The sequence below is a fragment of the Canis lupus genome, chromosome 9 (genome assembly GCF_048164855.1).
Source record: "Canis lupus baileyi chromosome 9, mCanLup2.hap1, whole genome shotgun sequence".
In the NCBI taxonomy this organism is placed as follows: domain Eukaryota; kingdom Metazoa; phylum Chordata; class Mammalia; order Carnivora; family Canidae; genus Canis; species Canis lupus.
The window spans coordinates 25,507,434-25,534,506 of NC_132846.1; the positions used below are offsets into that span (position 1 = coordinate 25,507,434).

Sequence of the window (27,073 nt, forward strand, 5' to 3'; positions counted from 1 at the left end):
TAATGTAATCCAGGAATTTCAAAAAGTGTTTAGCTCTACCAAATAAAAAAAAAATATTCAACACAAGGAATAGTAATTATACAATAGCTAATTAATTACTGTTAAACTATAACCTGTAAGGTAGACATTTTGTTTTGGTATTTAGGGGAAAGAAAGTCATTTTTAAGATGAATAATTGGAGGAAAACTATGAATCCAATCTTATTTCCATAATTACTGACATTCAATTCTATGTGAGAAAATTCTAATTACAAACATGATTAATGTTTATTGGACTATTATAAAAATAAAGAATTAATTCAATGCAGCAAATCTTTGCATTTATGCCCTCCCAAAAAGATAAGTAGCAGAAACATTGATACAATTCTTGCTTCTGAAAGCAACTTCTAACTTACTGATAAGGCCAACTAAAATCATTTCAAATGTTCCCCATAACTCCTTTAAATGATCTCATTGCAAAGAGAATTAGTGTAAATGTTACTTTCTGTAAATCTCTATTTCCCACCCCCGCCTCCATTGTACTCTCCTTTTCTCCCTCTCTCAATTCACAATTCACTTGAAGGAAAATAAGAGCTGCCTCCATTATCAAAATCCATGTATCATTATTAAAGCATCTGGGACAAATATATTCTTTTACATGCCTCTTCATACTGATGAAGAGTTATTAAAGGTCCTAAAGATGCTGTAAATATGTAAGGTTTCCCCTGGATATTCCCCAGTTCCACACAAACTAGGCACTCTTTTCCCCCGATTTCCACTGATTACTTTTTTTTTTTTTTCATTTACTTCATGGTTTTTGCTTTTTCCCACCATTTTATCTTTGCTTCATATTCTCTTCTTGGGTTAGCTCATCCAGTTCTAATTAATACAACTGCTTGCGAAATCCATGTTTTACTCATGACCTTTCTCCTGGTCATCAGACTTGATTTTTAAATTGGTCACCAGAAATACAAGGATGTCTTACCAACCCCTTGGCTATAAATAGTCCCAGATCGATTTGTCCTTTCAAACCTCTCCTACAACCTAAAATCTCTCACTCAGAAGGTGGCATTACCATATTCTAAACAACTGGGATATAACATTTTGGAATCACAGAGGCACAGTATACTTTGGACGGGATGAAGAACTTACGTAAGCAAGTAGTTTTCAACTATGTGTGTTTAATACCATTTGTAAGATGTGTATGAATCTGGGTCAGAATATTTGTCCAAAAATAATCTTACATAGAAGTCCTAATAGAGAGAGATGCTTAGATGTGAATGAATTTGGGAAAAAAAGTGGGGGAGGGGGATAAATTCTCAGCTGGTTAGCTACCATCCCTCTGCAGTACAGTAGCCCTAGGAAATATTTCCCTCAAATTCTTAATTGTCATCGAAATGCCCTTTAAAAATCAGTTACCCAGTTGATCCCTTTACTCTATAGATGAAAAATTATGAGGTCCAGACTCAAGGTTAATAAAGTTATTAAGTGGTAATAAGTGGTAATTACAAGTCTGACCCTAAGTCTGTGGCTCTGTACTACATACACTGCCTGATGACAGTCAGGCTCTCTCTTAAACTCACCTGAAAGCACTGACCACTGACTAAATCACCTCTTGACAGGAGAGATCATGAGTGCTACTCAGGGCTTCATCTGATTCCTATCAATCTCTTCAGCTGAATAGGAGTCCTTCTGCCACCTCTCCAATTTCTACTTTTTTTTTTTTTTTAATGTTCCTTCTTTTCCATTCTATTTCCTCAAACTCTTCCTTAAAAATATTCCAAAGCTGTAGTGGAGAGAGAAAGAATCTAAGATGCCAAGAAGTCTATTGACTTCTCAGATGATGTTCATGAGTGAGGCTCCTGCTTTTTCTATTAGCTAAACCTTCTGTTATCTTTTCTTCTCTGATGACACCTCCACATAAAGGATTGCCTATCCCCACTGCCTTATCACTTCCTCACAAAAATTTTCTGTGCTCTCTCTCACATTATCTCTAAATGAAACTGCTTTATTTCTCCACCATTCTTCCTCTGTATCATTTTGGAACTCTTAACATTAATCCAGTGAGTAGGCCTCTAAACACCAATCTGATCATACCACCCCCATGATAAAACTCTTTCATCATTCTCGATTGAATGTATGAGGTCTAATTATATTCATTTCTTCTAAGATCTAGTGACAAATAATCCTTATTATTTTTTAAAGGTTTTATTCATTTATTCATGAAAGACACAGAGAAAGGCAGAGACACAGGCAGAGGGAGAAGCAGGCTCCATGCAGGGAGCCCGATGTGGGACTCGATCCCAGGTCTCCAGGATCCGCCCTGAGCCGAAGGCAGACGCTCAACCGCTGAGCCATCTAGGCGTGCCTCCTTATTCTTTTTTTAAGATTTTATTTATTTGACAGGGAGAGAGAGCACAATCAGGGGGAGTGGAAGGGAGAGGGATAAGCAGGTTCCCAATGCAGGGCTCAATCCCAGGACCCTGGACGATGGGATCATGACCTGACCTGTGGGCAGACGCTTAAAGGGAGCCACCCAGGCACCCCACAAATAATCCTTATTCTTAATCTAGCTCAGATGCCATCTGCTCTATGAAATTCTTGCTGACCAGATTCATTAATTTCCTACACGTTTCTATATTTGTCTGATTGTCCATAAAGCAATACTAGACTTCATTTGCTATTAATGTTTTTCAAGTGTATTCTCACTAGGATATCAAATCAACTATGAATTAGATTCTGTGCATTTTTATTTCTTCCTATATCTCCTTACCTGTACTGGTTGTTGAATAAAACTTTTTTGGATTGAATATGCACTATGTTTCATTACTTAATCCTAGAATTACAGGTGACAGCTATACTTAATTTCTTTTGCTGTATTAGAATACTTGCTTTATTCCTGCCCGCACTGTCAGCTGACCTTGCCTCTCAAATTTAAATTTCCAAGCCTCAATCTTCCTCCACTTAGGGCAGTTTCTTTAGGGCTGAGAAACTGAAATAAAGGTCAGATATACCAGATGGGAAGGAAAAAATACTGATGAAGTGAGCCATAAATACTGTGTACACTTCTTGTAGTGGCTTTCCTATCTCCATTAAGAAAATTTCAGAAGTTCAGAAGGTTTTGTAAAGGCCTTTGCCTTAATTTTGTATAATTTCACAATTTCTCTCATAGGTCATTCAGCACATTTTATATGGTACTCGGTAAGCATTCTGAAGGTATCTTTAAAAACATTCAAGAGTGGGTATTTGACTATTTGAATGATTGTTATCAAAGGTAACACAGAACTGGACATAAGTTCCAGAGCCACAATATCCATTAATTCTACTTGAAAGTAAACGACAATAGGAAGAAGAATGCAAATAGACAACTGATATTTTCTCAAACTTATTTAAGAGCAAGTGTAACCATCTGTATAATATGTTGCTATTTCTGTTATCTTTCTTTTATTATTTTAAATAATCCAAATAAAAGCCATAATAGCTAATAGAAACATAGATTCCAGACAAGTTACCTAGCCACTCCCAACACTTCTAGGTTGTTGTATTTACATATTTCCTTTGTAGAACATGTGCATCAGCCACTGAACAATATAAGATTTACATAAATGAATAGAAGAAATAGTTCCAAACTATTAAATAATTTTTTATAATAAAACATTTAATTTAAGGAGTAAAACTTATTTTCTTTATTTATATTTATTTATTTTTTTTATGATAGGCACACAGTGAGAGAGAAAGAGGCAGAGCCACAGGCAGAGGGAGAAGCAGGTTCCATGCACCGGGAGCCCGACATGGGATTCGATCCCGGGTCTCCAGGATCGCGCCCTGGGCCAAAGGCAGGCGCCAAACCACTGCGCCACCCAGGGATCCCTAAAACTTATTTTCAAGTAGGTAATGTTAAGCATAAAATATTCTTGTTGGCAAAATTTACTGTATCTAAATATGAATTTATATAGCCATGCCCACCAGACAAGCTACCATTAATACCATCCTTTACTAAAAGCACAAATTAATAGAATTAGATATCTCTATGAGTATAGATGAATGTAGCCCAATATTTCCCAAAGAACGTTCTGTGTACATAGTGATTAAAAACAGTATGTTGCAGTTCAGTGTCTCTCTGTAAAGTTCACTAAGTGCAACAGCAACTGAAGGATCTAAGTACCACAGTAAAGATATATGCTAGCCAAATTTAGTTCCAGTCCCAATACTGCAAGTGAAGAGGAAAGTCTATGAGAAGAAAGTGGGAAAGGCTGTAGAAGAGATAATTTACTGCTTCTTAGAGCAACAGTTCCCCTACTGACACACTGCTTACAATGTAGTGCTTCTTTCTGGCCTATATCAAGGACGATATAATACCCCTTCCAATGGGCACAGGAGTCAACTGCGAGAGGAAGTTTCAGTACTGAGAGAACCAGTCCTGCTGGAGGCCAGTGTGAAAAGTAGCCTATCAGCCATTCAGAAAAATACAAACTGACCTCATAATCAGGAGACTCTGAAATTCAGAGTGTAACTCATTTTTTTAAAGGTGTGTTTTGTTTTTTTTTCATTGTCTCCTCAGTTATCCAAAGAACATTTTTTAAATCCAGAAACAGATAAAAGATAGGTGGGAGAGGTCACGAGCAGAATAGAATGGCAGCAGAAAAATCTTATATATTAGGAATGAGATTTGAGCAATTTCAGGTAATCTCAGGAGACCCTGAGGTATAATTCTAGAGCTTGGACCACACTAGCAGATAATGATTAGCTTAACAAGGAACCCAACAAAATATACAGATGAATGAGGAATACTGAGACTGAGATTCTGTCTCAATTAGTTATTTGTGGGTTTAACTTAGTTTCCTAATAAGTCCACAGAGTTCAGTTTTGTTATTATTCTAATTCTTAACAGAATTCTAAAATCTAGGTTAGATATTAGCACACAATGGCTGGTGGACAAAATACAGCCCACCACTGGATTTTGTAAAGTTTTATTGGAATACCATCAAGCTCATTCATTTTATTGTCTGTGGCAGCTTTCCCACTGTACCAGTGGAGTAGAATAGGAGCAAGAGAAACCACATAGCCCACAAAGCTAAAACTATTTACTATTTGGCCCTTCACAGAAAAAGATTTCTGGCCTCTGTTCTTCACCATTAATTTAGAAGTTATGGATTAAACTTCATAATTTTGGAGTCAAGGAAGAAAATGAATTTTTCTGGGTCCAGTAACTTAGGAAGCAATTACATAACTCTTGAATGCATGGAAGCTTCCTCTGATCAAAGTACTGTCAGATCTTACATGTGCTGGCCTTTCTTACGGCTTCCTGTTACATAAAAGGATCTATCATTCACTATAGTCATCCTACAGAACTTCAGTTTTAATCAGCAGATTTTTATGAGTTGCTATTCTTCCTTAACTGGAAAAGGGCAAAAAAGCAATCAGTGAACCAGACTTAATCATTTTTCTTTTGCCTTCCAGCTCATTAACTATTCTTACTAGTTGTGTATCATGTCCCTACGAGAACTTTCATTTCACCGATGTAAATACTTGTACAGACATTTGCTAACCATCATAATTATAGTAACCAGTCAGGTACACAGCAGCAAAGCTAAGATTTCAAACTGATTTTCTCAATTGGTCACCTCTCAGCACCTATGTTTATGTTGCTGCCTCTTCTGGTTTAATCCCCTAAATCTAGTTCAATTTTCTGCTATACAAAATACTTCTGTATTCTAACAAGGAAGGAAAAAAAATCATCAAATCTGTATTGAATCTTCTGCTCTATTTGCCCACCAGATGTCTCATTTCAGAAATTCCACAGAGCACCAGTCTCACTGTTTATATTTTCTACCATGATGCAGATGCTTCTGAGTTTCCTATAAACCTACAAGTTTGTCAGGTCATGCAGAGGAGTACGTGCAAGCCAAGGACTCTGCCACAGAGCAACACTGGAGGAAGCAATGGAATATTTTTCGGCAAACCTTCTGAAAATTAAATATCTATGATAACAATTATAGTTGTTCAAATGAGTAACAATCAAGTGAGAATATTTTAAGGGTTGATTTTAGCTGATGCTGAAATTTTAGGCTAAAATTCGCATGCATTTTCTGGCAAGTATGTGGAAGATTTTCATTTTACAAAATTGAATTGTAACAATGAAAACTTCAGTATATTTACTTACAACTGATAAGTTACTGTAAGTTAATTAATTAATTAACTGAAACTAAATTACTGTAGTCATCTTCAGTTTCTGCAATGTGGTTTTTAAAGTTCTGCAGGCTAGCAAGATAAAATATATTCTCAGTAATGATACTAATAAAATTGAAATAAGCCAACATAACTTGCTTATATTAATATCAATACTAATCCTATAGTAAAAGCAGAACATGGAGAATCATGTAAGATTCCTGGGACTTCCTTCATCCTGTGTATTTTGCCAACTGTACCCTCCCTCCACTGCCACTGTCACAATGCTATGTTCATCAAGATTTAACTCAAATGTCATTTTCCTCTGAAATGTTCCTGGGCCAATATTGAGGAAGCATTCAGAATTCCTAAACAAATCTGATTAAATGTAAATACAGCTTCCTTCCCACTGTATATTGTGCCTACTTTCTAAATAATCTGATAATTAGGTAATTTGAAAACTTAGTAAGGTCCTTAAGAGCAAACTCGTTCGTCCGTCACCACATGACATGGAGCCAGAAACAAAGCTATGATGCCGTAGAAGAATCTGCCAGAAATATGGATTTTGAATAGACAGAACAACAAATGCTTATAATAATCTGAATGTTTATAGAGTGAGAAAAAAGCTTCTAATGTTGAATTGTGACAATAAGTTATAATCTATCATCATGTACCATAGCTTTTATTATTCAATTAAATGCATGAGGTGAACTCCAAAATACATGTAGCTTTTCTCTTCATTTTTTCTAAAATCAAATCATTATCTTTTAAAAATATTAATAATTCTGTAAACTAGGACTTACCTTCCTGAGATATTTTCTATCTCTCTTTTTTTAAGATTTTATTTATTTATTCATGAGACACAGAGAGAGAGAGAGAGAGGCAGAGACACAGGCAGAGGGAAAAGCAGGCTCCATGCAGGGAGCCACATGTGGGACTCGATCTTGGGTCTCCAGGATCACGCCCTGGGCCGAAGGCAGCACTAAACTGCTGAGCCACCCAGGCTGCCCGATATTTTATAGTTCTATTTTAAACGTCCTCAAAAGCATATTTAGAGATGTGGTTTAAAAAAAAAATGGTCTAAAAAAAATATCATTTAAAAAAAATGGTTTCCTGGGATGCCTGGGTGACTCAGTGGTTGAGCGTCTGTCTTTGGCTCAGGGTGTGATTTAAGTTTAAATTGTCACACTGAATAGCTTACATTTAATATAATAGAAAATGTCTAACACACAAGAAAATCACTGACTACTTGAACAATCCTAAATTCCCCAAACTACTACTAATATTACTAGCAAAATCCAGAATCTAAGAGGTCCCCACATATTGACTTATATCTTAACAGTAGTCTCCTTCTCTTTGACGTTACTCACCCAATCTAAGGGAATTTCCTCTGAATCCTGTGTGGTTCATAGAATTAATACAGTCTAAGATTTTAAACATGCTATAGCTTGTTCATTCTCACTGCTCAAACTCTACCCCCAGGAATATCTATATATTTCATGTTAAATCACTGCTTTAGTGTAGTCTTTTACTATGTGAGGATAAAAATAATTCTTTAGATACCAATTGAATCGCACAATCTCAGATCTATAAATCTTTATACTGTAATCTGGTATTCCATTCTATTGTAATCAAAATAGAACATCAAAGCTGGTTTTGGCATAAAGATAGATTATGCTTTGGTTAGGGACGCCTGGGTGGCTCAGTGGTTTAATGCCTGCCTTCAGCCCAGGGCATGATCCTGGAGTCCCTGGATCGAGTCCCACGTCGGGCTCCCTGCATGGAGCCTGCTTTTTCCTCTGCCTGCGTTTCTACCCCTCTCTCTCTCTCTCTCTCTCTGTGTCTCTCATGAATAAATTAAATATTTTTTTAAAAAAAGAATATGCTTCAGTTAAACATCATCTTCTGCAGGCCTTTTTATCAAAATACAATCCCCAGCCCCATGACCATGCCCCACCTGTGCAGCCTCACTTCAAAGGGCCCTGTGCATAAATTAATGCCTTGAATGTTGGGATCATGGAATTCTTTGCAAGTTCTGAACAAGGGATCTGCTTTATATTTTCACCAGACACCACAAATCATGGAGCCATCCTGCCCCTAAGAGTGATAATAGCTTAAATCACAGTATAAATCGGTGTACTGAATAACTTTTCTTTAAGTCAGTAGGGAATTACAAGAGTGGGAAGAAACAGATCAAATGTCTATCTTTCAGAGGAAATGGGAGGAAAGAAAACCTAGAAGCTACGTGAACAAATTAGCTCATTTCTTTATTTAACAATTTTTTTGAGTACCTGCAAAGTACTCTGTATTGTTTCAGATGCTGGGGTTGCAACAATGAGCAATACTGACAAAGACCCAGCCTTCAGGGAGCTTCCACTCCCAGGAGGAGATGGAATAACCAAGTCGGCCTGTGACGGTGGGCGACAGTGAACGGGAATGCTTTGAAAGAGGACTTCATATATCTCCTTTATCTCTACCTACTTTTGGTAACCAGACAAAATAATAACTGCTTAAGAAATTTTACTCATTATAAGTAAACTTTTATTACTAAGGAGCATTTCTCGAATATTTTTTGCTTTTCTGATCATCGTTTGGCATTTTTCTTTTAGGATTTTTAGAAAGTTCTTGAATCAATGCTAGTTATCTTCTCTGCCATTTACAGTACATAGTTTGAAATAGGTAAGTAGTATAATTAAAAATAAATGTTAGAACTAATTTTGTAGATATTATATAATGCTCCTTTCTTCTGCCCATTCCACACTCCCTCTTTCATTTGTGTAATGTTGTATGAATAGTGCTACTATTAGACAAGTCTGTCTAGAAAGCAGCATGGATTCTTTGGATCTGGGTTTGTGTTACTGGTTCTGAAACAATAACAACAAGCAAACAAAAACATGCAAACAAAAAAAAAGCAATGCTCACAATTCTGGAAAATCGTCACTCATAAATAAGACAGATAATGTTCTCACTCTTATAGGAAATATCACTGTTGGATGTCACCTAGCACATTATTGTAGGCAACCAATGGGTATTTGTTGACTGAATGAAAAATTCAACTAATGATGACCACGCATATCAACAGCTCTCCATTAGATGTCCTAAAATGAATCTATCTCCTAGTGCTAGAACCAATTTGGAAATAAAGGTTAGATGATAGTTATTATTAAAATAGTTATTTTTTCCTAGAAAGGGATGTCTGTCCAAACACAAGTAACTTTCATCACTCTAATCTCCTTATACATTAGCTGTAGCTGATAAAAAATGTAACATCTCTTGGAAATAATGCAGAATGGTGAAGAGTAAGCACATTTTGTCAGCCTGAAGAATGGACCTATATCCCTGATGGAGTAAAATCAATCTAGTGTGCATTGCAATTTAGAATCATGAGACAACACAAAATCAAAGGTCAATCTGTTACCGTACGAGAGTCAAAATGCCACCTGACAGGAAAGGAAAAGCAGTTTAAGTGTTCTCAAAAAAGTATGTCTGCCAGCTACATTTGTGCTCTCAACACATAGTATTCACCCTAGAATTATATAAAAATCCTAAATTGAAATTCAGTCCGGTAACAAGCTGGCATCACAAATAAAGCTACTTTGGTGTTGTCCGGATGCATACTGATTGTAGTTCATGGGTCACAGGATTTTAAAATATCCTAAGAGGTAAGCCAGTGTGTCATCCCATACCATATCCTAGAACTTACCTCATCGACAGATGTATATTTCATTGAGGGAAAATAGATAACATTTTTCACTTCTAACTTTAAAAGAAGGAATTTCACTCCAACATACTTTTTCATTTAACCATTCTCACTCTGAAGAGATTCTATCATCACATTCTTCAAAAAAAATCACATGATTACAAATTTAACACCTTTATTGCTGGAAAATACATTTCTTATAAATCTTATACTTGAATACTTTTAAATTATCTCTCAGTATTTTCTTCTTAGAACTAAACATTTTATTTGTTTAACATTTCCAAAATTTGCCTTAGCTTTTTAGGCATTTGCTGCTTGACTTTATGAATTAATATAATTTTAGAGTCTACAGAGGGTTCCTAGCAATTTAAAAAATCTGTCATTTAATCCGGGAGCCTATACCTATCATAGTCAAAGTATCAATTTTATTTGCACTATTTCTGTAAAACCTCAGGTAAATCTAAATCCAAATAGAAATAACAGTGTCTTTTAATATGATATTTATCGGGCAATCAGAACGTTAGGATTTGGTTGTATGAAACTTTAAGAATAATAATGACCTTAGCTTGGCTGAAGACTTTTTTTGCTAAACGTTAAGAAATTATTCTCAATGCAAACATCTTTTGCATCACAAACATGCTTCTTACCTGTGCTGCTGGATATATTAACATCAATACTGATATCAGATATTCCTCCTCCCTTCAGAGACGCTACACATGTGTATGTCCCAAAATCCGTGAATTTTAAATCAATGATGTCCAAGTTTGTCGTTCCCGGAGAGACATCAGGATCAGTCTGTGTAATAACCATTCTCTCAGAACTTCTTAATGGACGACCATTTTTAAACCAACTAAATGTTAACTCCTCAGAAGGAACAGCTTCTACTTGGCAAGATATTTTCACCTCACGCCCAATCTGGATGTTGTCATCTTTGTGATAAGGATCTGGTGTGATCCAAAATCGTCCTTTTTTTAATGCTAAAACATAAAAATTCCATAAATAGTTAGTGTTACTTCCATAATGTTAAGGATTCATTCACTTTAGGTAATCATCTCTGAGCTGAAATAAAGTAAAACAAAATAAAATAAAATGTATATATGTTTCTTTATTATTTCCAAGTGCTGTGCTAACATGTTAGTAAACCTCTTTTAAATAATCTGGAAGTATCTGAAGACCTAAGTCAGTTAGAGACACTAAACATGATTTTTATGAATTGGATAATATTTTCCAGTGATAGAAAGGATGCTTTAAGTCTATATGTGATATTTAAATCGGTTGCCATTGAATTTTGAAAAAATGATGTAACTTATTTATATAACATCATTAGGTATTAGAGTTAAAAATAATGTGGATCATTAAGCCCAATTCAATATCTATGCCATCCCTTAATTATGGAACAATTTCCCAGACAACTCAAATATTGCACAAATGTTAGATTAAAGAAAATTCTTCTAAGATTGTATCTACCTGCTGATCAAAATTTGTTAAGAATTGAGTCGGTTCACATTCGTAATGCATTTTTATATACTGAAATAATCTGAATTGAAAAAGAAAACTGTTTTCAAAACATTTGCTGTGACTGTTCTATTTCACCATACATAGATGTTTCCAGTTGAAACTGTTTGCTGGCTCTCTCCTGCAGATGGCCAGAAGAAACTCTCAGCAGATGGTTTGGAAAACATGCTGTGTTTGTATCCTAACAGTAGAGCTTTCTGGGTGCAAGGTCAGGATTGTTCTCACAACCTGTCGCAGTAGTGAAGACTACCAGAGGCTTCTGGGGGAGCAGCTACTGTCTTCTAAGGGCTCCACCTCTGAACTTTGAATGATACTGTGGGATTCAATAAAGAATAGGGTTTGCTCCTTTTTCTGGCAGTGATTCTTATACACACATTCTTCTCTTTACTAACATCCTACCCATTTCCCTCTCTCTTAATATTACTTTGTAACTCTGTATGACAATATGTAGAATATGCACTGCAACATAATTAGCAGAATAAAATATTGTCCATCCGCTTTTTACCATTAAACCATATATAAGCGACAGCAGCAAAATGATGTGAATTTAGAAGACCCACAAATATTGGAGGCCTTCTAACTGCATTCTGGGTAACCTTCCCTGAGTTTTCCCTAGCTCATTCATAAAGGTCAGGAAATACCATGGAGATCTGCAGAACTGTGTAAGAATGCATTAGAGATTAATACAGTTTTAATCTTAAAAATTTTGCTTTTAATTTTTTACTCGTCAGCTGCAAGTATTTTCGTTTGCTTTTTTTGTTTGCATCTTAGTGAGAAGAGATAAATGAATATCAAAAATGATGTTTATATCTTTTTATTTCTTCAAGAAAAAATTTATAGGGCTCCTATTCACCACTAGGTACTAGGTGTGGCTCTTATTACATGAGAAGAACAAAGCAGACATAACCCTTACCTTCATGTATTGGTACAGCAAATTGTGTACTTATAGATTATAGTCCAATTTATCCATCTGACATTTATGATACTCATGTCTAGGGTAACCACACTCTGTTTCTATAGAAAAATTTATGCCTAAATAAAAATTTTAAACAGACAATTCTTAATTTTAGTTTCTTTTTTTTTTAATTTTTATTTATTTTGATAGTCACCGAGAGAGAGAGAGGCGCAGAGACACAGGCAGAGGGAGAAGCAGGCTCCATGCACCGGGAGCCCGATGTAGGATTCGATCCCGGGTCTCCAGGATCGCACCCTGGGCCAAAGGCAGGCGCCAAGCCGCTGTGCCAGGGATCCCAGTTTCTTTTTTTTTTAATTTTGTCTATTCATGAGAGACACAGAGAGAGAGAGAGAGAGAGACAGACAGACAGGCAGAGGGAGAAGCAGGCTCCATGCAGGGAGCCTGACGTGAGACTTGATCCTGGGTCTCTGAGATTAGGCCCTGGGCTGAAGGCGACGCTAAACCACTGAGCCACCTGGGCTGCCCCTAGTTTTTAAGTATATAATTATTAATAGCTTCATATGGAGGTATATTTAGAATAAATTTCATTCCAGAATTATGTTGGTGGCCTTATACAAACACAACAAAAAATTCTGTTTCAGTGACATTTATTTACTAAGCAGTTACTGTTGTCTAGTTCTGATCCCTGCATAGTCACATATTAAACTGATATTGCCATTGAGAGAACTACAAACTGATTAGATTAGTTAGATAGAACAAAATAATCCAAAAGCCATGGATTTTAAAAATAAAAACATAAAATCACAATTTATGTTCTGTGTTACAAACTGTTTTATTCATGGAAAATAACATTTAAAATCCAATGTAAAAAATGTTAAAGATCATAAATCTAATAATCAATAAATAAAATTCAATATGATATACAACTATATTTTTTGATAAAAAACAATATAATCAAGTGAACTTTTAAAATGAACTCATTGCTACAAATATTTGTTTTTCTCAGTATCAGACCCTCTACAACTTGGCCAGTATCATTCGCATTAGTCTTGCAAATGACAGATTCTAAAAGGAAAAGACGGATAAGTCAGTCTAGCAAGTGGGCTAAAAATTAAGGAACATCAGAAGAAATAGCATGGATCAGTTGGCTGGAAAGCCTACTCAGTTTGTTTTGTTACAGCATAACAGAATACCTACTTTTGCATACAGAACAGAAACGTTCTAAGGAAAAAGAAATACTGTGTGTCTGTAAGCACACACACACACAAATGTGCACGCGTGCCCGTAACGTGTGCTCATCTCTGGTAACAATGGACAGTTAAGTTTATTTGATTTTCTAACTCTGGCTGCTTAGAAAACTAAAAGCATGTCTCTGTCAACTAAGCACAGGTACATTAAGATCTTGAAAACTAATTCTAGTTTTTCATTTCTATGTAGTCCAATACAGGCAATCTAATTTTTATGGGTCAAGTGCATCATTTATAAAAATACGAGGTGATAGTATTAGGCTCCCTCTGAGACCCATTGTGAGAAATAGCTTATTAGCAATAGAGTAGAGCTTTGAAAATATAAAGTGTTTAATATAGTTAATCGACTGGGAAGCAGGTTCCTTCGTTTATAATTAAACACTCTCTTTTCCAGTGAACAATTTACAGTAGTTCAGGCAATGTTAATTTAAAGTCATTTCCGGCTAACCAGTTAAGATTTCAAATGCTTAAAATCAATCTGTGATTAGTACCAGAATATAACAAGGATCCAATAGATATAACAAGACTCTATAGAACTAAAGAAATTCTACTGAAAAAGAAAGGAGAAATCCCTTTCCCCAAATGCAATTTCTTAGTCTGACTATTGAAAATCCCCTAACACCAGCCTGAGAGAACATTAGATTTAGCTTAATGTATCATAAATTGTGATGGATGAACCTCAAAAAGTACTTGTTCCGTCTGGCAGTTCATGTAAAGAACTGGGATCAAGCTGGGCCTCTATTTTGGATAATCAGTTTAGAAACATTGCCATATAACCCATAGCCAGGGTTTTTTAATATTCTAAGAACTGAATACAAACTTGGCTGATGTTCACTTTTGACAAGTTACTCATGAGGATAGATACTCTAATTGCACTCACAGGTAGGTGCTCTGTGAATAGAATGAAACCAGAATATAAAGGCAAGGCCACTGCAGAGATCTGGGTGGTTCTTGCTGCTGACCTCTCCCTAGAGGTGAAAGTGAACTTTTACCTACAAATGTCTACAGTTCTGAAGAAGACTTCCATTATTTAAAATTAGATTACTTCTTGAGTTTATGTTTGAGTAAGAGACTACTGGCTTTGGAGAAGTCTATGCCTTGTGGCTCCCAGGAATATAAGTGCAATGCAGATGAAGACAAAGAGGAGGCTATGAGATTGTATCTTGCCTGTAACTATAGACTTAAAATTATGAAATACACTGATTGATTGTCAAATGTTCCACAAGTATACGGCACACAGAAGTTCCATAACAAAATACAATTTGTAGACAGAACAAAGTGACATTAAGTTAAATGGCATTAAAAATGTTTTAAATTTTAATGAGGAAGCATCTTTTTGCAGATATGAAATATCAAGTGTCAGCTTTTTAACCTTTGCTAAGAATCTCTTTTAGAAGGATGATGAGACAGAGTGACCACTGCCCACTCTTCTAAGTGGTTAAATTAGCTAAAACTCTCCAAGTATATCAATTCTTATAATATCAGTAGGATTCTGGACAACAAAAAAAAGTGGCAAAATCTTGCTGAGAGAGAGGGATCTAGAGATCATTTATAGTAGACAAATAAAAAATTGATTTTCTATTTATTAAAGACAATAAGAATATTTAAGTGTAAAAACGAGTATTTGCCAGTCCCACATAATGTCAATTGAATAAACAGTTGGAAATAAATTACATCAGCAAAGCAACTTAAGAAATAGTAAATGATAGTATATACAATTTGCCCAAATATAATTAGATGCCAGTCTTTCTCTTCAAGGAGACTGTGAACACCTAGGGAATGAGGCCATGCCTCATTCTTTATTGTCCCAAATTTTGAAGCTGCTTCCTTGGTAGAGTTGGTATTCAAGAGCTTTTGTCAAATTTAATTAAAGTTGACATTTCAAAGCATTAACTTTACAAATTCCAATCATTTCCATTCAGTCCATTATGTCCATGTTAACTCTTTTTTGTTTGGTAGTCCCGTGTTCTGAGATGCATAGGGGCATGAGGAATAGGATAGAGAAAGAAGAAGAGATTTTATGTCCTCTAAGGTTCGGGGATTTTGTTGTGCAGCAGAAAAATACTTGATGAATAAACAGTATTAATATAGAAATATATGTAAGGAAGAGGATTCTGTACAGAAAGACTCAGGAGACCTCATTCCATCATGTCCCCTGACTAGCTAGTTATGTATCCTAATCATATAATGTGTCAGGGAAGTCTATTAAATGTAATAGCTGTTACTCATTCCTCCTTTGTAAGGAATTTCATGCAAAAGGGCCTGTTTACATGCTTTACAGCTCAGTTGATGATCATTTCTAAGGAGAGATGAAAGAATGATAAAAACTGACATCTAAGCACAGTTTTATTAATCTGAAAAAGTATTTGCCGAAACTTATTTCAGAAAAACATCAGAAGGGATCATGCTAAAAGAAAGCAGAACAAATAAAATTTGGGGACTGACTATATGAATAAAAGTGTGCTTTCCTGCAGAACTTTTCAGAGCTTTAAACATGTTAACACGCACACTGCAATACCCCTAGAGGGGCTCATAATACATATTTTTAAAAACTTTTATTTGTGTAGTATCTTTCAGAACCATTATCTCACAGAATAAAGTAAGAGAATCTATCAATTGATGAGAATCACTGAGAAGACTCTAAAATTAGATTCCATTCTTGATGTTTCAGGAATTTCCATTAAAAGCATCACAAAATAATTGACAAGACTAGACTCTTTGTGAAAATAAAACTTATAACTGCAAAACTAAAGGGAAGGAAATATCTTTGAACTCAGATGTATTTAATGGAACACTGAAGTTAAAAACCATATTTCAGAGCCATATCATAAACCTATCTGCACCAACAGCATTGTGTCATCCCTTTCCTTTCCCAGTCAACTAGTGTTTTTAAAAAAAAAAAGTAATATATCAGTTTGTTCCTATTTTGGAAATGCGCATTTTAGAATATGAAAATAGCATTAAAAAGGAATTAAGTGTATTAGCTTCTATACAATTTGCAATTATTGGTATAAATTAGTATGACTTGATCTAGCTCAGTTGCCTGAGGTAATAACAATATTTACTTATTATTTACACCTTACAGTGGTATAAAAAAGCACTTAAATGTTATTAGAAGTAAAGCTTCTAGAGGGTGGATAGAAGTGGGGAGACCTTTATTTTTGTATATATTTTTAAGTATTCGTATACTCATTTCCCTTTATTTAACAACTCCAATTGCCAATCTGTAGTCTGAATGAAAGTTCATAATGCAAGAACAACAACAAAATCATTACACCCATTTTCTGAAAGTACTTTAAAATAGCACCCCTGATCATTTGAATACCAAATTAAATGGTGGAAGGAAGTTGGGGTTCTATTTAATTATGAAGTATCAAGGCTCTATTTTATGAATTTACTCGAAACTAATTATTATAGCTAATCATTATAAGTGTTTACACAAAGTATGGTTGAATTTTAATTGTCTTTTAAATGTCCTTGCTCAATACAATTATTGCAGGTAAGTATTTTGGGTAGGAATTAAATAAGAAAGGATCTTTTAGACAGGTACAAATTCTGCTTTTTGGTATAAACACTTCCTTGAGAAAAGGGGAAAGAAGGAGACTAAAATAATAATATCATCATCGTTATGATTTTGTCATTCTTATCATTTAATCCCTAAATTATTAATAAACTATCAAAATGTCTATGTAATGTCCTAAATAAACACAAATACTTTTAAAATATAGCTATTACTATATAAATGGTATTTGACATGGCACGCTGTTTTCACACCCGTTATCTGAATAGGAGAATATTAAGCAGCACAACTTACCTCCCTATGATGTCACAAATTAGCAGGTAGTTCGAGTTCGCCTTTCTTATCAATTTAATAATACCTGTTTGCTATGAGAAATAAGAATGTGTCCAGGGTGAATTATATTTTTTGTTAGTTTTTTAAAGACTCAGGACTAGAAACAGCTATAACATGAACTGCAGCTTTGAAAGGCCTGTGCTAAATATAGTTCCTTTGAAGTCCTTTTGAAAATAGTACATCTTTAATATTTATGGACTCGATCACGTAGCAGTGAAAACTGTATGAAAATAATGAGACTAACTGAAACTAAAAATCTTTCTTTACTTTTCTGGTTTTCCTTATTTCCTGTCTCAAAGCTGTGGCCTTTTTCCTTTCTAAACTCATTCCGCCCATCTGTCAACCCCTCTCACTACCCTGATGCCTGGTATTCTTTTGGTTATCCACTTGCTCTTGAAATTTCAATAGTTTCCTTTCAGTATGCTATTTACTCTTTGAGTAGAAAGTTATTTAGGTTACCTCTAAATTTAGAACACTTCTCTTAACCCCAATAGTCTTTCAAACTATTTGTGACATATTTCTTAAAAAACAAACAAACATGAAACATCAGTTACTCTCACTGTTTCAACTTGCACTCATTCAGCTGGCCAGTTCACACTGGCTTTCACTGATGCTATTACTGCATTGAAGACGCGAAGGTTAGCAATAACTTTAATCAATTAACATGATGACTTTTTCCAGTTCTCTTCCATTTTTATAGAACACTTACATTGTGTACTTCATATAACTTTACATTATTGATTCTTTCTTCCCTCTCAAAAATTTCTTTTATATTGGTTTCTATGACTGGTAAAATATGAGATAATATTTATGAAAATAAATCAGGTGGCTTTGCTCCTCTGCACCACATTTTTCATGACATATTCTCTAGTTCTTTAGTTCATTTGGATTTTATTATTAATATATAGTTGTAAAGTCAGTTTTTGTTGAGAACGAAAGAATTTTTATATCATGGTTTGCCATAATTGTAGACCACAGATGCTTTCCTTAATTGTCTACCTTCCATTTTGCTGCCCATGTTTGGTGACATGAGATTATTGTTTGTTTTGTTTCTTGATACACAAAATATTGCAACCAGATGCATGCACATTTCAATTTAAATTAAAACAATGGTTAAGCCATTTACATATATTCTTTAATTTTAATGTTAAAGAGCAAGAAAAAGAACCTAGATATATCAAATGACCAAATGAAAAAAGTATCTGTTTTCTCTAGGAATTAATATAAATTATCTAAACTATCTTCTCCTGCCCTGTGAGAATTTGAAGAGTCAATACCATTGATGAGACCAACTAAGCATTCCTCTCAGCATGACCAACTATTATACAGGTTTCTTCCAAACTCTAGGCCCCTGACTTCCCTTTTCTTAGAGCATTTACTTTTAGAAAACTTGCAGTAGTGAATTCTTTATCTGCCCCTTTGAGACATAAATCTTCTACAAGCCAGAATGTCTTGTGACATTTGTCCTTCTCAAAGTTCTGGGAGCCATCTCTTTAAACAGTTATCACTGAATAAGATAGTGCAGCTATCTCCCAGTCTCTATAGGAGGGTGGGAGCCTAACTTTGAAAACTGAAAGGATCACTTAGATGCACAAATGTTTTAATCCCTTTGACCATCCTCCTTTCTAATACCTTCCAGTACTTTTCCAGTAGTTTACTCCAATATTTAAGAATCCTTCCACCTTTTGTTTCAGTGGAGTTGAGTTTAATTTATCTCCTCTATTCTAGTAGTCTTGACCCCCTGTTCCAATAGTCTTGAATACAGTCTTCCTTATTGTTTTATAACATGTCTGAAGCAATTTTTCTTTCAGACCAATAGATGTAGTTGCAAGCATTACTGAAACAGATGAAAGTAGGATTAATTTAGAAGTCACTGTTGCAAAGTTTCAAACACCAAGAAAATAATGCTATGGTTATAACACACACACAAACACACATGGTATGTTCTTCAAAGATGAAATGTCATGTGAGTACAAGTGCATTTGAGGATTACAGAAGTTAATTTAATTCCTTTATAGAGGTATGCTTTCTCCAAAGTGGTAAACCCTGTTTAATCTACAATACCCTGTAGTTCTAGAGTTTCTGATACTAGACTATAGAACAGGTATCTGAATTTACAGGTTAACTAGCAGATGACAAGAATGCTAAATGAGGTGTGAATGAGGCACTAAATTAAGTCAAATATATGTTATAAAGAGAAATGTGTAACATCCACTTTTTAAAAAGTACTTCTTACTTGCTTTAGAATTTTTTAAAGCACATTTTAGAAATACATATTATAGTTTATTCTCTTTTTAATGAGAAAATTGTGGCATATAAGCAAGAGGCACACTATCATGTTGAGGGTGGTGCAGAAAAGTTTTTACAGCCTATACAGTTGGTAGTTGGTCTATAAATTGACTCTGCTCTTTACAGGAATAAAAGGAAGGAGGAAAATACTAATTTCATATTGCACAATTTCTGTGAGTTAAAAAAAAATACTCCAACCTCTTAAATAAACAAAAAAAGAAAAAAAAAAGATTACTGGTTCAAGATATGAATGGAATTTACCTTCCAAACTTGTATAAACAAGACTCACAATAAGCAGAATTTTAAATCATATTCTTTGGTGATCATAACAATGTAATTCACAGGACCAGTTGTCAGTCTGTCCCCCAAGGTGACTTAATTACAGAAATTTTATATATAGGAACCTAAGGAGTACAGTCCAGATGTACAGGGTTCAGGTTAAAGTCAAAGAAAAGTCCAGAGATTTGTCTTGGTAACTGTTCAGCAGGAGTGAATACAAGCTTAATATATTCTATGAGAATGATCCAGGGAGATTGTGGTTGGGGTGGTAGTACACGTTCAGGTTTATATGAAAATATATACTTCAAGTGTTAAATGATATAGAAGTAAGATTCACATAACCTTAGGAAGGAGAAAAGCTGAATGATGGGCCAGATTCTGTGAAGAGGTAGATAACAGAATACCTGAAGAGAAGGACAAGATAGGGAGGGCTACATGCACTGACATCCAGTTAAAATCCTTTAAGGAATGAAACATGCTAAGCACTTTAAGAAAAAAAATGGTTTCGCAATATATCCTCATGTTAAATCAACTGTTGCCTTGCTTACAAAGTTGTTGGATATAAACCAGTTCAGTGTTAGAATATATTTACCAGAAACAATGACTTTTGTGTTGAAAGAGATGATCTGAACTCTCAAAGGAAATTTTGAGATGATAAAGTCAGTAATCCATTAAAATTATTATTACTATTGAAAATTGAAAATATGACATCTGTAGTTTAGAACAGTAATTTTCCAAATATGGACCCTAGTCCAGCAATGATAGCATAACTTGAGAACCTATTGGAAATGCAAGTTCTTGGGTACTATCTCACAGTGACTTTACAATCCCTGGGGTAGGGCCCCACCTCACACTGAATCTACAGTAACTGCGGTAAGGCCCCACTTCACACTAAATCTACACTTCCTGGGGTAGAACTCTACTTCACATGGAAACTACAGTAACTGAGGTAGGTCTCCACTTCACACTGGATCTACACTTCCAGGGGTGGGGGCCCACCTCACACTGAATCTATGGTAACTGAGGTAAAACTCCACTTCACACTAAATCTACACTTCTTGGGGTGAGGCTCCATTTCACACTAAATCTGCACTTACTGAGATAGGACACAGCCATCTGCATTTTAACAAGTACATTGTGTGATTCTGATGTACATTCAAGTTTAAGAGCTACTGTCTTAGACAACAGTTATCTTTCCACCCTCCAGAAATGCAAAGGCAGAAGAGAAAAGGGCGGGTCATCAGCTCATTCAGAAAGACTGAGTTATTAAAGGACATGCTTAACAGTGGCCACAGTGGATTTTTTTCAATTTTTTCTTTCTTTCTTCTTTTTTTTTTTTTTTAACTTTACAAGACCCTCAAGAGAGTGTTTATTCTGATTATAACACCTGAAATATTATTAAGATACAGTTCCTGTAAGGTTTTTTTTTTTAATTTTCATTCATAAGAGACACACAGAGAGAGGCAGATATAGGCAGAGGGAGAAGCAGGCACCCTGAAGGGAGCCTGATGCAGGATTTAAACCCAGGACCCCAGGATCACCACCCACGCCAAAGGCAATGCTCAACCACTGAGCCACTCAGGCATCCCTCCTGTAAGTATTTTATTCTATTTTTTTTATTTTTTTTAATTTATGATAGTCACAGAGAGAGGGAGAGGCAGAGACACAGGCAGAAGGAGAAACAGGCTCCATGCACCGGGACCCCGATGTGGGACTCGATCCCGGGTCTCCAGGATCGTGCCCTGGGCCAAAGGCAGGCGCCAAACCGCTGCGCCACCCAGGGATTCCCCTCCTGTAAGTATTGATAACAAAATTATCTAAATTGACCTCACACAACTTTACATGTAACTACTTCCTTTCAACATAGGTAAAGCCTGAGGAAAGTGTCACAAAACCAGTGATCTACAGATGTCTTCACAAACTAATAAAGATATTAAGAATGACCAATATTCAGTACCTTAAGGTCATCATTCTTTATCTAAGAAATTCTAACTCTCAAAGTGTTGTGAATCTAAACCTCATTTAAAGAAAATCTAAAAGAATTAATATGTTCATAATTTAGGATTGGGAAATTCATAGCCCATCAACTTTCAGCTGAGTGTCAATGACCTCTTGGAGAGTCAATAAAGAGTACAGAGTAAGTAAGTATTCCAGGGTCAGATTGTCTGGGTTCTAATATTAATTTATCACTTATTAAAGGTGATCTTCTGCAATTAACTCAGTCTCCCTAGTCTGGAAAAAAATAGAGACAATAAAATTGAACCATGAAGCTCTGAGTATGGTGATGCTAACCCAGAAACAGCAAACAGTAGATACAAGCTGCTTTCTATTCGATGTTTCCTGATTCACAATCTATCTATTGCAAAGCTTGCGGCCAAAGGTACAAAGACAAAGAGACTAGTGGTGGAGAAAAGCACAGAAATAAATTTTATTTACAGTGCCATAAAGACAAGGATTTAGAGTACTAGCTCTTACACAGGGGAATACTTGAAAACAAACAAACAAAACAACTAGTTACCATGGAGAAAGCAGGGAGGGCCTGAGAATTAGGGAAAAAGAGAAGAAAGGTTGAAGATGCTGAAAAGTCATTTCAGAGAGTGGAGTCCATCATAAGTATGTGAAACAGAGATTTTTACTGTACCAACAATTGTTTCTAATCAGCTTTCATTAATTCTAGCAAATCACTTTGATTCCACAAAATGTATTTCTTTGTGATTTCAGCCATTCGTTTCCATTCCCCTCCTGTCTCTCAGGCTACAAGTCTGGTCCTTCTTTCAAGCTGAACATCTTAAATTGTGCTCTTGATCACAGCCCCAGCTCTGTACGGATTATCACACACCTTCTGTTTGCTCCTCTGTTTTTCTCTTAAATTCTCTCTCATAACAAGATCCTTCCCATGTATCTATAAACATGATCATAATCTCCTCATTAATTAAATCAAAGCAACAACAACTAAATAATACAGAAAGCCTTCCCTCAACTTTATACCCTGCAGTCACTTCTTGTTTACTTTCTTTCCCATTCTCATTGTCAAAACATTAACATGTAAATCATTCACCCTTAACCTCTTTCAAATTAGTCTTGATTTCCACCAGTACCAGAATTTTAACAATTGCCAGTGAAGGTATGTTCCCAGAAGCTGCAGTTCAGCTCACCCTCCTGCAGCATTTGCTATGTATAACTTGTCCTGATCTTTTGTTTCTAACTCCCAGACCGACTCTATTCCTACTTCCTCTGTCCTGAATCTGGGCTCCTCATTTCTCTTCTCGTCTACACTATCACTTCACAACTGTTCTTACATCCATTGTTTCTGAGTTAGCACAGATGCCATCTTAGGAAAACCTCCTGGCCCAACTGCTCTGAGTTATGGTTATTTCTTATCACCTGCTGGATTTCTATGTGATGCAGCACTTCAGAGCTTTTGTGCCTTTAAAACTAATTGCTTTAAGGAATATCTGAAAACCATTCCCCCTTCCCCAATTAATGACACCTTCTTCTATAGAAATTATGTTTTCTCCTTTGTCTTTTGCTGCCTGCAGGCTCCCACAATTTGCCATCGCTCTTGCATTCATCTAGTATGGGCATTTTTGCTATGCTATGCGTACAAGTCTAACCCAGTCACCGAAGCCCAGGTCCAATGTTATTACTTTGATAATACTTTCCCCGATTCATACAATTATACACAACAGTTGTCACTCTTCTATATATGTCAGAAAATCCTCTTCCACAAAGTTGTTTTCATAATAATTTGTATTCTCTGTACAATCTTCCAGAACACAGACATATGTGATATCGCTGTCTTCCTAAGCATTCTACCTTCCAAGTCTTAGACTTAGGTTGGTGATAGGAAGAAACAAATCGGATAGACAAAGATGTAAAATTTTTCATCCATTGGAGACATATCTGGGACTACTTCCAAGTAGCTATCATATTAATTGATATTACCTAATATTAACCTGAACAAATATAGTTAATTTTGTCAATTATTTTTTATTTTAAGAAGCTGTTTGATAAATGAATTGAAAAAGCAACTAATTTATTGTTATTTATACATACAAATTTAAAATCGGTAACCCCAGTGACAACAATGTCATTTGTGTTTTACATCTCTGGATTACTCTTCTTATATTAAACTACATTGAATTATTATGACCCTTTGAAAATCATCAAAAATGGAAAAATCATTATCAAATATCGATATAAAATACAAGACATAATTAGCAAATAAAATTAGGTGAGGAAACTAACTTTTAATCAATAAAGTATTTTTTCAGAAAATGGATTAATCCTTCTTATACAAGTAGGTGCCAATTAGTGATGGCACCTGATACATATATGCCTTTTGTGATCTAATCCTCAAAATCTTGTTGCCAAATATTTTCTTAACTGAATTATAACAAATTGATCCGTCATTCTGAAAAACAATAGGGGAAAGAAAGAAAACTATTGATTCTCTGTATTGGTAATTCTCCAGACATTTTGGAAAAATTAAACAAAAATCTAAAAATGTGGAATAATCTAAAATAGAACACATGCCACATTTTTCACTGGTGTCTATAATTCCTTGTCATTTGAAATTAAAATGATACATTTTTTTTCTTACATTTCCCACACATATGTGCCAATGTATGACTCTGAAATCTCAGAGCAGATGAAGATGTATAAATGGGGCTGCTGGAAATAGGGTGCCGTGTTTTATCAAAGTAGGACAAATTTCAACCTATGCATGTATGTGTGTATATGTATATATGCATATGTGCATATATATATATTATATGTGCTAACCAATGAGCACTATGTTAAAACATCTTTAACTACTGATTCCCCTTTTATCCTCTTATCTGTAAATATGATCTAATAAGAGAAATACATATTTAAGAGCATACTGGATGGACCAGGCACCTTTATTTGGAGGTCCACATGAAACAAATCAATGAGAATTTTATGAGACTATGATTCCAAAGACTGTCTCAAAATTAATTCTCCTGAATCCATTCCTTAGACCTGGATGATCATATAGGACATTAGCTTCATATGTTTTATTTCATTCAAATAGAGTATTAATTGAAATTTAGCTGATCTGGAAAACATTTCCTTATCAGGACATCCTGTGCAATTCTATTCACTTTTCTTTTTAAACAGATAAACACCTTTCCTTGCAGCAAAGTTAAAATACACTCAATTGGAAACTCAGAGAAGACATTTTGGATTTATTAAAAAAATTTTTTTAGAACTTAAAATACATCATTTTAAGGCCACAACTTTAAAAGATTAAGCTATTTAAAAGTGTTTACTCTAAAATGTAGTACATATATTCCTGCTTTTTAATTTTTTTAGAATTGACATGCAATGTTACATTAGTTTCAGGTGTACAACACAGTGATTCAACATCTCTCTATATACGTTATGCTATAATGATCACAAACATCATCATCATACAATGCTATTACAGTATCAGTGACTACATTTACATCTTTGCCTTTTAAAGAAAATTAGAACATAGTTTTGCATTTTCTTGAAAATCTGAGAACCTATCACCACCAATTTACTTTACTGAACTGCATAGGTAGACATGAGGTATCTTCTGCTTATGACAAGATGACTTTTTTCTTCAATGAATGGCTATAGAGAAGCATGTACTCTCAATTTGTATCAGCTTCTTTTTGGTTTTGTTACTTTCTTTGTTGAGAAATGTCAGCTCTTATTCTCACTAGTCCTAGACTTAGTGAAATAAATTTACTCCTTTCCTAATTTGCTACTCTACCCCTTTAATCAAAGATGTACATGGGCTTTATCATATACAGTTGTATTCTCCCTTTTTCATAGTTATATTTTGTTATTTTTTCATTTTTTTGTTGTTTCTCATTTTTTAGTCATTTTGGGGGGGCTTTGTATGGTTGCAATATATGTGTGGTCAAAGGCAGCTGCTCATTTATTTATATCTTGCCATATTCTAAGAAGGATTTCAGAGGCTTGCAACATTTATCTTTAATATTTTGCATCTTTCAGTAAAAACAATAAGAACCCAAGAAGCAATGATAAAGTCAAGTTAAGAAAATAAGACAAAGCCAAAAGTGAAGCTGATAGGAAAAATAAATACAATAAACTTCTAATATTTATTTGATAGAAGCAAGCCAGAGATTATATACTAAACATTGTAGCAGCCAAAAACAATGAGGAAAACTTGGCAAGTTGTAAAATTGATAGTCTCTGTCGAGTAAAAACAAAACAGCTGTACAAGGAAAGTATAACTATTCCTCAGAATGATCATCACATGAAGGGTATAGGTTAATGAACAATATCTTTGAACATTTTCTTGAAACAATCAGGGAACAATTTTGGAAGGCTATTTATCAAAAAATTGCTCTATACAGGCTTAAAACACCAGGCCAAGGGGAATTCAGCAAAGGGGATTTAATATGTGAGGGATGAGGCAACATAGGATATGTCAATATAGGGACAGATTTGAGTGCAGTGAGGCCAGTGGTTCCTAACTGAAAGTAAACATTACAGTCCCAGTGTCGAAGTACATCCACCTGTGATTCCAAATAAGTTACCTTAGGGTACAGTTTGGGGATGTGCATTTTCAGGCTACAGCAAAGAGTCTGATTCATGAGAATTAGATGGATGGGGACTACTGACCTAATGAAATAGTTGAAAAACACTCCTACATGAACTTCTTCATATATTTGATATTCTGAATTAAATACTCATACTCCATTCTGAAAGTATGGAGCAGCAATAACTTTGAGATCACAATCCCTGACAAGTAACCACAAGGCAACTAGTCTATACTGACAGCTAACTACAGAGTCCTATACTTCAATAGTCAGCCAAACCAAGAGAACCTCCCACAGAAACTGTATAGTGTAAAGCTCACTTATAAGTAGAAGCTTACCCTAAATTAGCTTTGAATACTGAAGACACAAACTCCTTAGAATGGCAACATATAAGAGGAAAACATCCATATCAAATATTTAAAATATAAATCTAATTTAAATGTTAGTACAGCACAACCCACAACTTATACACCATTAATTCTTTCTCAGATTTGAGGGGAAATTATTAAAATAAAAGTTATATTATCTCATAATTTTTCTGGAGAAATAAAATTAATAAAACAATCTT

At 35.0% G+C, this 27,073-nt stretch overlaps 1 protein-coding gene across 3 annotated transcripts in view; it reads right to left on the reverse strand.

Moving 5' to 3' along the window:
* The window catches only part of MDGA2 (MAM domain containing glycosylphosphatidylinositol anchor 2), a 784,495-nt gene that overhangs the window by 199,715 nt on the left and 557,707 nt on the right, over nucleotides 1–27,073 (reverse strand). For all 3 annotated transcript variants that reach the window (XR_012036556.1, XR_012036555.1, XM_072838458.1), the window contains exon 7: nucleotides 10,494–10,823. Coding sequence is in view for 1 of the 3 variants with exons in the window: in XM_072838458.1 (XP_072694559.1) it covers nucleotides 10,494–10,823 (330 nt within the window). In the remaining 2 variants the exon portion in view is untranslated. The remainder of the gene's footprint in view (nucleotides 1–10,493; nucleotides 10,824–27,073) is intronic.